At 45.1% G+C, this 12378-nt stretch overlaps 2 protein-coding genes across 2 annotated transcripts in view; both read left to right on the top strand.

Moving 5' to 3' along the window:
- Positions 1–544: 544 nt before the first annotated feature.
- On the top strand, positions 545–8738 carry pcyt2 (phosphate cytidylyltransferase 2, ethanolamine). Its single transcript, XM_076039515.1, has 12 exons — positions 545–841; positions 2986–3074; positions 3509–3670; positions 4150–4301; positions 5020–5061; positions 5175–5313; positions 5403–5485; positions 5717–5794; positions 6108–6173; positions 6592–6657; positions 6876–6964; positions 7543–8738. The coding sequence occupies exons 1-12, from the start codon at positions 717–719 to the stop codon at positions 7658–7660; spliced, it is 1209 nt and encodes a 402-aa protein (XP_075895630.1). The 5' UTR covers positions 545–716; the 3' UTR covers positions 7661–8738.
- Positions 8739–10534: 1796 nt separating this feature from the next.
- The window catches only part of gnav1 (guanine nucleotide binding protein (G protein) alpha v1), a 21226-nt gene continuing 19382 nt past the window's right edge, over positions 10535–12378 (top strand). The window contains exons 1-2 of the mRNA XM_076039529.1: positions 10535–11409; positions 12227–12318. Coding sequence (XP_075895644.1) covers positions 11283–11409; positions 12227–12318 — 219 coding nt within the window. The 5' untranslated portion in view covers positions 10535–11282. The remainder of the gene's footprint in view (positions 11410–12226; positions 12319–12378) is intronic.

Here is a 12378-nt window from a genome sequence, read left to right as displayed (position 1 = left end):
GAAAAAAGTGATTACTGATTCCAGAAACAAACATTAGCAAACAAGGTAGTTGTCTTCACATGACAATCCGAATATCATGAATATCATGAAATTTAGGCCACAATTTGCAGCCTCTTGAAAAAAAAAAAAAATACTCACGTTTAGATTGTAAAAATTGAAAGAATTTCTGCTTTGTTGGACTTCCCACATTTTTGGAAGTTTTCTCCGTGGGCGGAGCAACGCTCAATATGGGGAGTATTACACTAATTTGAGACCGCTATTAATACAATTATTTTATGTTAATTTTATTGCTGGAAATCAGTAGTAAAGTACATTTAAAAGTCCAGTTTCCAAGTTAACTTGTGCAGCATGGAAAAGCGGAGAGCAATAGTAGGAGTAGGTGGCGCAGCCAGCTGTAAAACTACTTCCAGCATGTTCTTCACTACATTCCACGACGAGGATCGGCTTTCGCCGGTCACGTGACGCCGAGTGATTATGCAATATGTGACGTCACCGCCAGAGGATTCGTTCGATGTGACGTCGCCTCGGAGGCGTTGGCCACTGGCAGCCACCACCACTAGCAAAGTCTCCGCCCGGCTTATCTCGACAACCTGACCCGCTTGAGGACGACCTTCCTCCCTCCCGAGAACACAGTTCCTGGTGGCTTAAACCCGCGCAAAGCTTCGCCTTTTTGTGGTTTGTGCACTCGACAATTGAAGTCCAGCCCAGTCGTGGAAATGATCAAAAACGGCCACCACGCGAGCGACGAGCGGCGGGATGAAGCCGGCTGCGCTCGACCGGCTTCCTCGGCGTGCAGCCCCGAGAAAAGGAAGCGCGTTGTTCGGGTGTGGTGTGACGGCTGGTAAGTTGTCTATCAGTCGGCGCAGCTGTATGTGAAAGTCTGTGTGGCGGCCGGTGGTGTGTATCGGGGGTCGCCGAACTGTGAAGTAGCCTGCTGCTGCTGCTGCTGCTGTTATTAGCTCGGGCGAGCTAACTCGTCGCATTAGCGCCAGTTTCTGAGCTACAGCGGGTGTCAAGATCGACCGTTACTTGGTTTAGCTGACACCTGTGACGTTCTAGTTATTTGTGTTGGTCAGAGGGCCGGACTGTTAATCCCCTTGTCGTAATAAACAAAACAAAAACAAACAAACAAACAAACCGAAAGAGAGACAAAAACAGCGAAACAAATGATTTGAAGTCGTGTTGTCATTCAGAACAAACACACGCTCATCATATCCTGGTATCGTAATTTGTCTTTGGCCGTGAGTAGTTTTTTTTTTTTTTTTTTGGTGGGGTGGGGAACTCTCCTGTGTGCGGAACTATGAAACTCCTGGAGATGAACCCGAGGCTTGCAGGAGATGCAAACTGCAGGCACACATCCGTATTCACAACAACCTGAGGGGGAAACTTTAGACTGGAAGTGCCACTATAACGACTAACGTCTGGAACCACGCCTCCCCCTCCTTCTCCTACACCATATTTACATAATCCCTCATTTACAAGGCTGTGTGTGAAGTCGTGCTGTTAATACCTCCAGGGCTGCCTCCCCAGGTGGTGGTGAAGGCTCCGAAGCCTCACAGGTGGGGTCATGTTTCCACACTTCCCAAGGACATGCATTTCATTTTCTCTCTAACTGCTGCCACGGTAGTAACATGACCACCAGCCTCACATGATGCATCTGCAGCTGTGGAAACAACTGATGTTTGACACTCACTTGCAGTCCGTTTCCCCTGGACTTGCTCGCTTGCACAAAGGAGCGGCTAGCTCTCTGGACACGGCGCTCCATCAGCGGATATAAATAACTCACCATGGTGTACATGTTGTCCAGAGGAATGTTCAAATGTTGTGTCAGTGAGGTGGTCGTTAAGAGTGCAATATCAACAACAACAACAACAACAACAACAGCAAGTAACGGTGAAGCAATGAGCTCTGTCATCAGCTTCAGCGCAGCAGAGAGCAGTGACAACAGCTGCATGGATTTTCAACCATTACGTTTGCAATGTGAAGCTGTGAAAATATGACAAACATTAACCTCATATTACAGGTCAAATTTAGAATTCTCACCTTTTTTTGACACTCCACATAATTTACTAAGCATTGACTGAAAAACCTGGGAGTTGTAGTTAATGCTTTGTTAGACAGGAGCCATGTAGTTGTTAGCAAATGTTAAGATTAGGTTGACAGAGGCTTGACTTTTCTCACAAATTTACATCAAAAGGAATTAGGAATGCAAATTATTGATTAATTCATTAATCGTTGTGTAAGGAACACATTATTTGACCCTTAAATCCAATGTGACCCATGAGAGAACAGTAGAAACACCCTTTACACTTTTACATTTACCCTCTAACTTTAAGTTTACTTCTAATGGGTCACGTTTCAACTTTTTTTTTCTTTTTCTTTTTCTTTTTTTTTTTTTTTAAAGTTGTTTAAAAGTAACTTGTTCTACAGTAGGTATACACCACGCCATTTAACAAAAAAAAAAACAGTGTAAAAATTCAATTAATTGCGACTAATTTAATTTAATCAATTGCATTCTTAATCGACAATTATTCAATATAATTGACGAATTGTTCACGCGAACAAGAATTAAATATTTTCCCAATAAACAGACATTGACAAAAAAAATTTAGGCCCGTAATTTTTCTTACTTTTGTTTTCTTTAAACGCAACCCAGTAAGAAAAGAAAAAAACCCAGACAGCTGGAGTAACCGAATGGCAGAGAGCAAATAAACATTGGAAAGCTGTGCTCGTATGTGGTCATTACCTTTCCCCCATTAGCCTTTACACTCAGCACTCTGATCGATTACGCTGTATTAACCCCCCACACCCTCCCACTGTGCTGGGTGACCTCGACATCATAGGCTCACATGAACCAGCAAACTCAACAGTCTGATCGCCCTGCATGAAAGCTGTTTATAAGTCACCATTATGGGTGATACGGGTGTTTCTGTTCACTGCTTTTGCCTCGAGCGCTCACACTGTGTTTCATTTACGTCCGCACAGCTACGACATGGTGCACTACGGCCACTCCAACCAGCTCCGGCAGGCCAAGGCAATGGGAGATTACCTCATAGTCGGAGTGCACACAGACGGTAGGGCCGCTACCACCGAGCACATTGTCTGATACGGACTTTGTCTGTGAAAAAACAAACAGTGTTTGGTCGGATAAGAAAATGTGTTTATTAACCGAGCAAACAGCGGAAATCCTGTTTGGAGTGACTCAATGGCCGTGTCATTTACATGTTTGCTCGTGTGTCACTGTCCTCTCACTTGCTTGTTGTTAAAATGATATGACGTTACGGGAGCGGTCGTTCGTTCGCTTATTCAAACAGGACGGCGGGGGAAAAAAAGGGGATAAAGTAGGTAGAAGAGCTACAGCACTGTTCCTGCAATAGCAAACAGCTATTCCTTTTCAAAGTAAAATGTATGCCAGTGTGGCATCGCTGTGTTGCTCTGTGTTGCTCCCTCAGTGTAAACCGCATTTAAACACGGTCAAATCCTCTCCGTGCCCCCCGCCCCCCAATAGCCGAGATCTCCAAACACAAAGGTCCCCCGGTCTTCACCCAGGCGGAGCGCTACAAGATGGTGCGCGCCATCAAGTGGGTGGACGACATCGTGGAAGGGGCCCCTTACGTCACCACCCTGGAGACTCTGGACCAATACAACTGCGACTTCTGCGTGCACGGAGGTGAGTCCGTTCTCAGACGCCTGCTTCCTGTCTTTCTTTTGAGCTTCTTTTTTTTTCTGTTGATGGCTTGTGACGCGCACACGTCATACAAAAACAGTCCCCCGAATGGGATGATTGATTTGATTTATATTTGCCTCAAGCAAGCACAAGTAAAGCAGCCAATATGTGCAACAAAACAAAACAAAAAAAATGATAAAGTGCAAGTTGGAGAAGGGGCTGAAAGAAGCAAAGCTTATCGATTGACCCCCAACAACGTGCATGTCACGTCAGCCAAGACCAGCAGGCTGAAACATTCAACCCTGCACACTGCAGTTAGGCTGTATAATGACACTATTTAGACCATACAAATATTCTAGAATGGCTACCATGATTGCCATCTGCCCTGTTGTTTTTTAAACCTTGAGAAAAAAATCTTGCAGTTTTTCAGTGGTGCCAAGCATGAATTAAATAAAGTCAATCAATCAATCAATGTTTCCTAGATGACATCACTCTTACGGTGGATGGGAAGGACACGTACGCCGAGGTGAAGCACGAGGGACGGTACCGGGAGTGTAAGCGCACGCAGGGCGTCTCCACCACCGACCTGGTGGGACGGATGCTGCTCATGACCAAAGCCCATCACAGCAACATGGTGAGTCGTGTGCACTGTAAGCCTGGCGTGTCTGCAGTGTCACTGCAGGGCGAAGTGAAGCACAGAGCTCAAGCAGGAAGAAACGCAGTGCCTGGCTTCTCCGTCTTTTTTTCATCTGTGAAAGCACCTAGCCGGTAGCTTGAAGGGTAATTAAAATGATAATAACACGCTGGCTTGTTTGGTGTGAGTGACCAAACAAGTAAGTGGGGCGAGTCTGCACCGTCTGTGCTGAGACACGCAAGTGTTGCAGACAGTTTTCAGTTTGTCTTATTGTCGGAAAACTTGCCACCATTCTGAGGAAAGAGCAATTTCACACTAGGGACAACGTTCCCTCTGCCTTTTAGAGAAAGCAAAGTGTTGTACTACTTAGAGGCTGTTAACGCGGAGTAGGATTTTTTTGAAACCGCACTCAAAAAAAAAACCCAACACATTTACGCGAAGCCGTATTAAAAAAAAATCCCCCTACAGTCTTCTCCTTCAGAATTATCCCTGTGCATCGTTAATTAGTAAAAGAGTTCCAGTCCATTTATATTCTGAGAACAGAACACACACACACACACACACACACCCAGGGGCCTCCAGGCTGCAGTTCAACTGCATTGCAAACAACTGCAAATCTAAAAACTCTGTATAAATCCTTGTTTGTGTCTTAAGTAAATGCTCCTATCTGATGGTTTCGTTGGCCTGTAATTTTTTTGTATTTTAATATTTTGTGCAGGACACCCCAGACTACCAGCAGCACACGGACAACTTTGGAAAAGTAAGCGCAGTGGGCTTTATTTTTGCTTCACGTTTCCGTTTAATGGCAGAGGTGAAGAGCATTGGTCTTCTGCAGATGAATCAACGTTTGCTGAATCTCCTCTTTTATTCCAGGGCCCTAAAGGCCACAGTCCCTGGACCGGAGTCTCACAGTTCCTCCAGACATCCCAGAAGATCATCCAGTTCGCCTCGGGGAAGGAGCCGCAGCCCGGAGACACCATCATCTACGTCGCCGGCGCCTTTGACCTCTTCCGTATCCTGAGCAGCTGGAGCCGAGCGGGTTTTTTGTCGCGGTTTGCAGCGCGCGTCACCGTTATGTCCTTGACGTTAGATTCCCCTCAGACATCGGCCACGTCGACTTCCTGGAGATGGTGTACAAGCAGGCGGAGAAGCCCTACGTCATCGTCGGCCTGCACTTTGACCAGGTACGCCTCACAACAGACACTCAACTCAGCACTTCAACTTCAACTATCCGCAAAAAGTTGTGGGTCAGCAGTTCAGCGTTTGGAGAAAGCTCAGAGCAGCTCCAAGTTTGCACGAGAACAAAAGCACTCCGTTTGTTTTTAAGCCCACTGTTTTCAATGACGCAGTCATTTAAAAAAAAATAATGGAGAAGTAATCCAACACTAAGCAGTTTCTGGTTTGACTTTCTCCAGGAGGTGAATCGCTACAAGGGGAAGAACTACCCAATCATGAATGTCCATGAGAGAACGCTGAGCGTGCTGGCCTGTCGGGTGAGTTCAAAGCCGCATCCATCAGAGAGAGTTTGTGAGGCCGAGACCTCAGGAGCAGCCGAGCTGGACTTGGACTCACTTTGAACTTCCAGCAGTCACTAGGAATCACTTTTATCGGTTTTGTGCACGCTTGTCTTGCAACAGTGTAATGATAATAACCGAGGTGTTACACAATAAAATAAAAACAACACTGGGTGAGAAGTAAAGCAAAGCCAGGCTGACGGAGAATTAGTCCAATCAATCTGTCACCAGATGAAGACTATATGACTTTCCTCATCAGTGCCCTCCCCTTCTTCTCTCTCTCCCCTGGTAGTATGTGTCAGAGGTTGTGATTGGTGCGCCCTATGGTGTGGGAAAAGACCTGCTGGATCACTTCAAGGTGGGCGGGACTTTATTAGTCTCATTTTATAGTCACTTGGCGATGGTTCCTCTCCGAGTTGAAATTTGTTTTTGTTTTTGGGCGACAAAATGTCCCGAAGTGGTTTCGATCTGGTCATAAGATAAAGCGTCTGGATTTTGGCAGACTTTGAATTTGCAGCTGCTGCTTGAAAATTAGATTCAAGCAACAAGCAACACGTTTTTAAGCATTTTGAGTGATTCATTTAAAAAAAAAAAAAAAACTTTTTCGTTTCGTTTTCAAGTCGAAGAAATGTTTACTATGTGGCGCCATCTTCTGGACGGCTAAATTATTACAGGAAAACCTCCCTGCTTTTGAAGTGATGATTGAATGCAGTTATTTTTAAAACATTACTCAACCATCGAGTGTGGTCTGGTGATAATTTGTCTTGTGGGTGCAGGTGGACCTGGTGTGTCACGGCAAGACAGAAGTGCTTCCAGACAAGGACGGAATCGACCCCTACGCTGTGAGTACAGGCTCCGCCCATCAGCTGCTGCTCTGTGTGGCTTCTAGCATTTACTGACGACCTCTTTTTTTCCCCCTTTAAGTCAGGAGTATTTATCCTTTCTTTTTCAATTACAAGCGTGCATTTCCAGACGATGCAGGCCTCCAGTTGCTGCTGCTGTGGTTGTTTATATTGAGGTGCATCGGGTCTGATTGCTCTGTGATGTGTCGTGCCCACAGGAGCCCAAGAAGAGAGGCATCTTCCGAACCATCGACAGCGGCAACAATCTCACCACTGATGACATCGTTCAGAGAATCATTGCAAACAGGTCGGCCAACTCAAAGTGAACTCTCCTGTATCTTCTGAGCCATGCTAGACACTTTTTGCCACTTTTTAAAAAAAAAATCTTTTTATTGATCAATTTCACATACATTTGGTACACAATGGCAATTTTTTTTTCCATTCCTTTTTCTTTCCTCTTCCCCAATCCAGTATCTTTAAACTTGGAGTGACACCCTTCCACTGTCTTTTTTAATGTGGGTCAGAAGACAAAAGAAAAAAAACACAATTTAACTTTTTGTTCACACAAATACAGTTTTGTCCAGGACATCCTAGTGATTTACATTCTACCAAAAACAGTTAAAATTTAGTTTCATCAAGTCAGCAATGTTAATTGATATTAATTACAAATAAAAAATCTAATTAAAAAACACTAAAAAGGGGGAACAACTTAACGTCTATAGATTTGAACTCTGCGTCTTTTATTTTTGCTTTTATGTCCTCGAATCAACTCTCCCAAATCATTCTCAAGGAGAAAGTTAACTTTTCCATCACATGCACATGTACTTTTTTTGTCCCTTTTAACGTTCGCCTGTGCTCATCACGTCCATCTGGTGTCGCTCCCAGGCTGCAGTTTGAGGCCAGGAACCAAAAGAAGGAGGCCAAGGAGATGGCGGTGATCGAGGCGATGAAGAGGAAGGAGCAGCAGGACCAGAGTGAAGCTGCTGCTCAGGAGGCTCACTAGCGAGGCCGCAGGGCCCGCTTCTGTGTCGGCTTCACTCGCTCAGACACGCACTCGCACACACACACACACACATACAGGCAGTGGGTGGACTGGTGTGACTGGGACTGACAGTAGCTGCTGGTCCTGAAGTGGCTCCGCTGGGTGAAACACCACGGATCCGCAGAGCATCTCGCGCTGCTTCCTCAGGATTTTAAAAAACAAGGAGAAAATTCAAACACATCCGATGGCAAAGCCCCTTTAAGCCCCCCCACCACCCCACCACCCCGTCCTCCAGACTGAGCTTCTTTCTCTGTCCATGTGTTCTATTTGTTTTGTGTCACTACAATCGCTCGCTGTGTTTGTGTGCAGGGTTGGAGGTAACTGACAAAGCCATAATTTATTCACAAAACGTTGTCAGCATTGTTTGAATTTTAAATTCACCCCCCGCCCCCTCCCAGTCTTACGTACGTCTTCACTCTTGAATGTGTTTCATACCCCTGGAAGGGGGGAAAAAAGTTGTATTTTAACTTGTCTTATTACTGCGTTAACTAATCTGTGAAAATGTTTATTTTTAACTGTGTGATTTTTTTAATCTGCATTTGCACTGCAGATGTGCGCTTGTGTGTGTGTTTGTGCGAGACAGCGGAGAGAGAGAGAGAGAGAGTGAGATGGTGAGATAGGGAGAGTGAATGCACCGTGATGACTGTAGTGCCTCGTTTCCAAAGATAAACTGTAATAATAATTCATGTAAAGGGCTATGGCTTTCAACTGAAAAAAACAAAAAAACAAAACAAACACACAAACAACCAGGGCTCAGTTGTCTTTGCTTGGAAATTTTGTTTTTTTTAAACTACCACAATTCTGTTGTTGTGCAATTTTTGTGGTGTGTGTGTGTGTGTGTGTGTGTGTGTGTGTGTGTGTGTGTGTGTGTGTGTGTGTGTGTGTGTGTGTGTGTGTGTGTGTGTGTGTGTGTGTGTGTGTGTCGCTTTGGATGGCAGGCTGAGCAATAAAGATGGAAGCCAGGTGTCGTTAGCAGCCTTTCACTCAACTGTGCTGCAACTTGTCCTTTTTAATAAACAAACTCAGTGGTGCAACAGCACCGTGTGTGTGTGTGTGTGTTTCACCACCGCAGCCTGATGACTGGGGGCCTTTGTTGGATCAGCACTAATTCACGACTCACTGACTCAGCGAAATGAGGCCATGGTCCGACACAGAAGCGCAGGGACGCAGCCGTCCTGCCTCATTCACTGGGCCGCCGCGGCGTCGTTACTCTCACAAAGAGCCCATAATCCGTCAAGCAGAGCCACAGCACGGCCAGCCTGGGACTGTTCATCTGACGCACATTCACCGTTGGTCCAGCGTCGACTCCTTACCGACCATCTGACTGACACAAAAAACAGTCAATATCTTGATGCTGACTTGCCAGATTTGGAGTTGTCACACTTCACAGGTCCCTGACAGCTCATGTATTTTCAGAATGATTGCTTAATTTGAACGTTTGTTTCACTGATAATCAATTAAATGGGTTTGTTTCACATTAGTAGCGGTGACTATTAACCAAAACTGTTGGAAATTGTTTGTCTTTTCTGTTATGGCCCCTTCAGGTTTGCTCAGAAATTAGCTATTTGTATTCTACTATTTTATAGTTCATACACTTCAGCACTGATTTGGGGCCACAAGAACATGGGAGCTCCTTAAATACCCTGATTAAAAAGTGGGGAAGATACACGGAATTACATTTTCATGCTTTGTATAAGTTACATTAGATTCACATTCGAGACTGGTGGGTCAAATCCAGTCCACCAGAACCAGCCAAAGCCTTAAAGGTGTTTGATTGACTTATACGCTGCATTTAAGTTTGCATGGACTAGACACTTCATGTCCCACATTGCATTTTGATTTTTACGACCGCATGAGGAATCCTGCCTCTGCGTTCCAGCGCCTCCACATCAAGTTGGAATGTCAAAGAAGAAATTAGAAAAGGCCAGCAGTACTAAAGCGTCCATCCAAATACAACATTTATTTTCGAAACGCGTCTGTGTTTGTTGGTCCTGTGCGTGCCAGTGAGGAAAATAAAATGTGCTTTTGGATAAACGCTTGAGTGCTGCTGGCCTTCTCTAATTATTATTATTATTATTATTATTATTATTATTATTATTATTATTATTATTTTTGACAGTTTTAACCTTGGCCTTACACCTCTAGGTGAGAATACTCGTTTTCCAACTTCCTTTAATGTCAAAGAATAAAGAAACTGATGTAGAATTTGAGTTAAATTGAAGAAGAGCGTTGACCAAAGTCGGTGTAATAACTTTTCTTTGTAGTTATTTGTCTTTGAATGGTTTAATAGTTGGTCGATGGAGTAATTAAAAATGATTCATGTCGTAATAACTCAGAGCTTTGTGCTGAGTGCAGTGTTGTTTTTGGCAGGCATTTTAGATTTAGTCTTAGTCTTTCGGACGAAATGCTTCTTCGTTTTAGTCACGTTGTAGTCATTTTGTGTGTAAGATACACATGGCGTTATTGCTAAATTACACCACATTTAAACCACAGCCGGGCTCCTCTGCAACGCGCTCAGATGTGCTTCCATGTGCGAGGGGATTTGGCCGTCAGTCAGGCTGAGCTGGTTGGCAGGAGAGGCTGCACAACTACACAACTCAAACCAACACCACGTGTCCTGCAGCTGACACGTTTCTTTGAGAATCAAACAACAACATCGACATCAATCACACACCAGAGTAATTGCACACGTTGAGATCCATCAAGTGTGACTGTGACGTAGGCTTCGCGCTGCTCAACTGATTGAAGTCAGTTCAACAACTCAACTCACAGTGTTGCAGTCACGATCGCTCGCGTTTTGTTTTGTGTTGACGACACAATCAAACGGGCGCGTGTTAATCCAAACGTGTAGGAACAAGCTCGCCTCGCGCGTGATTAACATCTTGTAAAGCGAACCTGACAGGTCTTTTCTTTTCTTTGTCCATTTCTTTCTTTCTGTTTTCCTTTCTCTCTCTTTTATTTATTTCTGTATTCCTTTCCTTCGTTCTCTCTGTCTCTTTCTTTCTTTCTTTCTTTCTTTCTTTCTTTCTTTCTTTCTCACGTCGATCTGAACGCGCACAGGTGAAACGCGCACTCAGCGCATTTTGGTCCGAGGCGCACGTCACTTCCCAGGGAAGTAAAAAAAAAAACAAAAAAAACTTTTCCATCTGGGCAGCAGCAGCAGCGGGAGCAGCGGCAGCAGCAGCAGCGGCGGTAGTGGTGGGAGGAGGACGCTCCGGGATTACCAGGGGTCTTTGCCAACTGAGTTTGAACTGAGCGCCGAACTGAACTGCAGGGAGGAAGAAACTCCCGATCTGCAGCCGAGGACGATGCGACGCCCCGCGGCCGTCCAGGTGGACTGAACCGCAGCCGCTGCAACTTCGCCTTCCACCGGGGGATCGTTGAAGAAACAATGTCCTGAAGTTGCCGTCAGCTCCAGGATATTCTGTTGGGGGGGGGGGTTTCCTCTCTTTTTCGCTCCGCTGCTGGGAGCATGCAGCTCGCCGGAGCCGGCTCCCCCTGACTCGCTCCTCCAGACCCGGCTCTGGTTCAGGTCAGGACCCCCGGGTGGGGGGTCGAAGGCGGTGATGATCGAGCGCTCGGGATGGGACTGTGCCTCGGTACCGAAACCACGGAGGAGAAGAAGGCGAGGATCCACAGCGCCAGGATTGACCGGGAGCTGTACGAGTCCGCCAAGAGGGAGATGAACGTGGTGAAAATCCTGCTGCTGGGTGAGGCCAAGTCCCCCCCTGTGTGTGTGTGTGTGTGTGTGTGTGTGTGTGTGTGGATAAATTAAATGAGAAGGGTCGTGATTTTAAAGACCCTGCGCTTAACATTTTAAAGGGGTCATTGTGAATAATTTATACGTTTATAGTTTGATAAAGTCACTTCAAGTAACTGTTTTAATTAGCGTGTGATGCGAATATATAGCTTGGGTGGGCAAACTTTTTGACTGGTGGGCCACAACGGGTTCTACAGTTTGACAGAGGAGCAGGAGCAGATGGATGGAGTGTTTTGGTGAGCCACTTCAAAGGAGAAAGGGAATCCTGGGACACATGTTGCTTTAATGTCAATTGAAAATGAACAGGAGCATTACAACAAAATATGTGTCTTTGAAGCCCCACGGTATTTAGCTCTTTATTGAAGTGGCTCTGAAAATTCGGAGAAAAATTGATGAAATACAGCTATTTTTTATGACTTACTTTTACTATTAATATATTTTCTTCCAGTTTGGCCACATTGAAAAGCTTGACAGGCCATAGTTTGCCCATGCCTGATATATAATAATTCCAAAAAGTGTTACTCCACTTGTTGTAATGCTAACAGATTGTGCCTAAAACATGGTTTGGCTCAAACTTTCCTGACCTCCCAGCACAAGGAAAGTGCGACTCCAAGCCAGGTTGTCAGAATTTAGAAAAAAAAGAAAAAAAATCACTAACAATAATATATTGTTTAATATATTGTTTGCTATTTTATTCTGAGTTGCTCAATTTCTCCTCACTGTGCCTTTAAATTATGATAATCGCTTATGTTTCCACCCACCTCCAGGTGCAGCAGAGAGCGGTAAAAGTACTTTGGTCAAACAGATGAAGATCATCCACAGCAATGGATTCACCAAGCAGGAGCTCAGCAGCTTCAAGGTTGGCCACACAAACACACACACACACACACACACACATACACGCTACAGATCATCCTGT

This window comes from Nelusetta ayraudi, unplaced genomic scaffold, assembly GCF_046127955.1.
Source record: "Nelusetta ayraudi isolate G7.1 ecotype Tasmania unplaced genomic scaffold, CSIRO-AGI_Nayr_v1 ptg000004l, whole genome shotgun sequence".
Lineage (NCBI taxonomy): Eukaryota > Metazoa > Chordata > Actinopteri > Tetraodontiformes > Monacanthidae > Nelusetta > Nelusetta ayraudi.
Note: the sequence above shows the minus strand (reverse complement) of the source record. Positions and strands in the feature narration are given on the sequence as shown.

Excerpts from the sequence above, each read along its gene's own strand:
- pcyt2 (XM_076039515.1), top strand. The coding sequence starts at position 717 with ATGATCAAAAACGGCCACCACGCGAGCGACGAGCGGCGGGATGAAGCC. Across the intron at positions 842-2,985 it reads CGGGTGTGGTGTGACGGCTG|CTACGACATGGTGCACTACG; the intron begins GTAAGTTGTCTA and ends ACGTCCGCACAG. Across the intron at positions 6,965-7,542 it reads CAGAGAATCATTGCAAACAG|GCTGCAGTTTGAGGCCAGGA; the intron begins GTCGGCCAACTC and ends TGTCGCTCCCAG.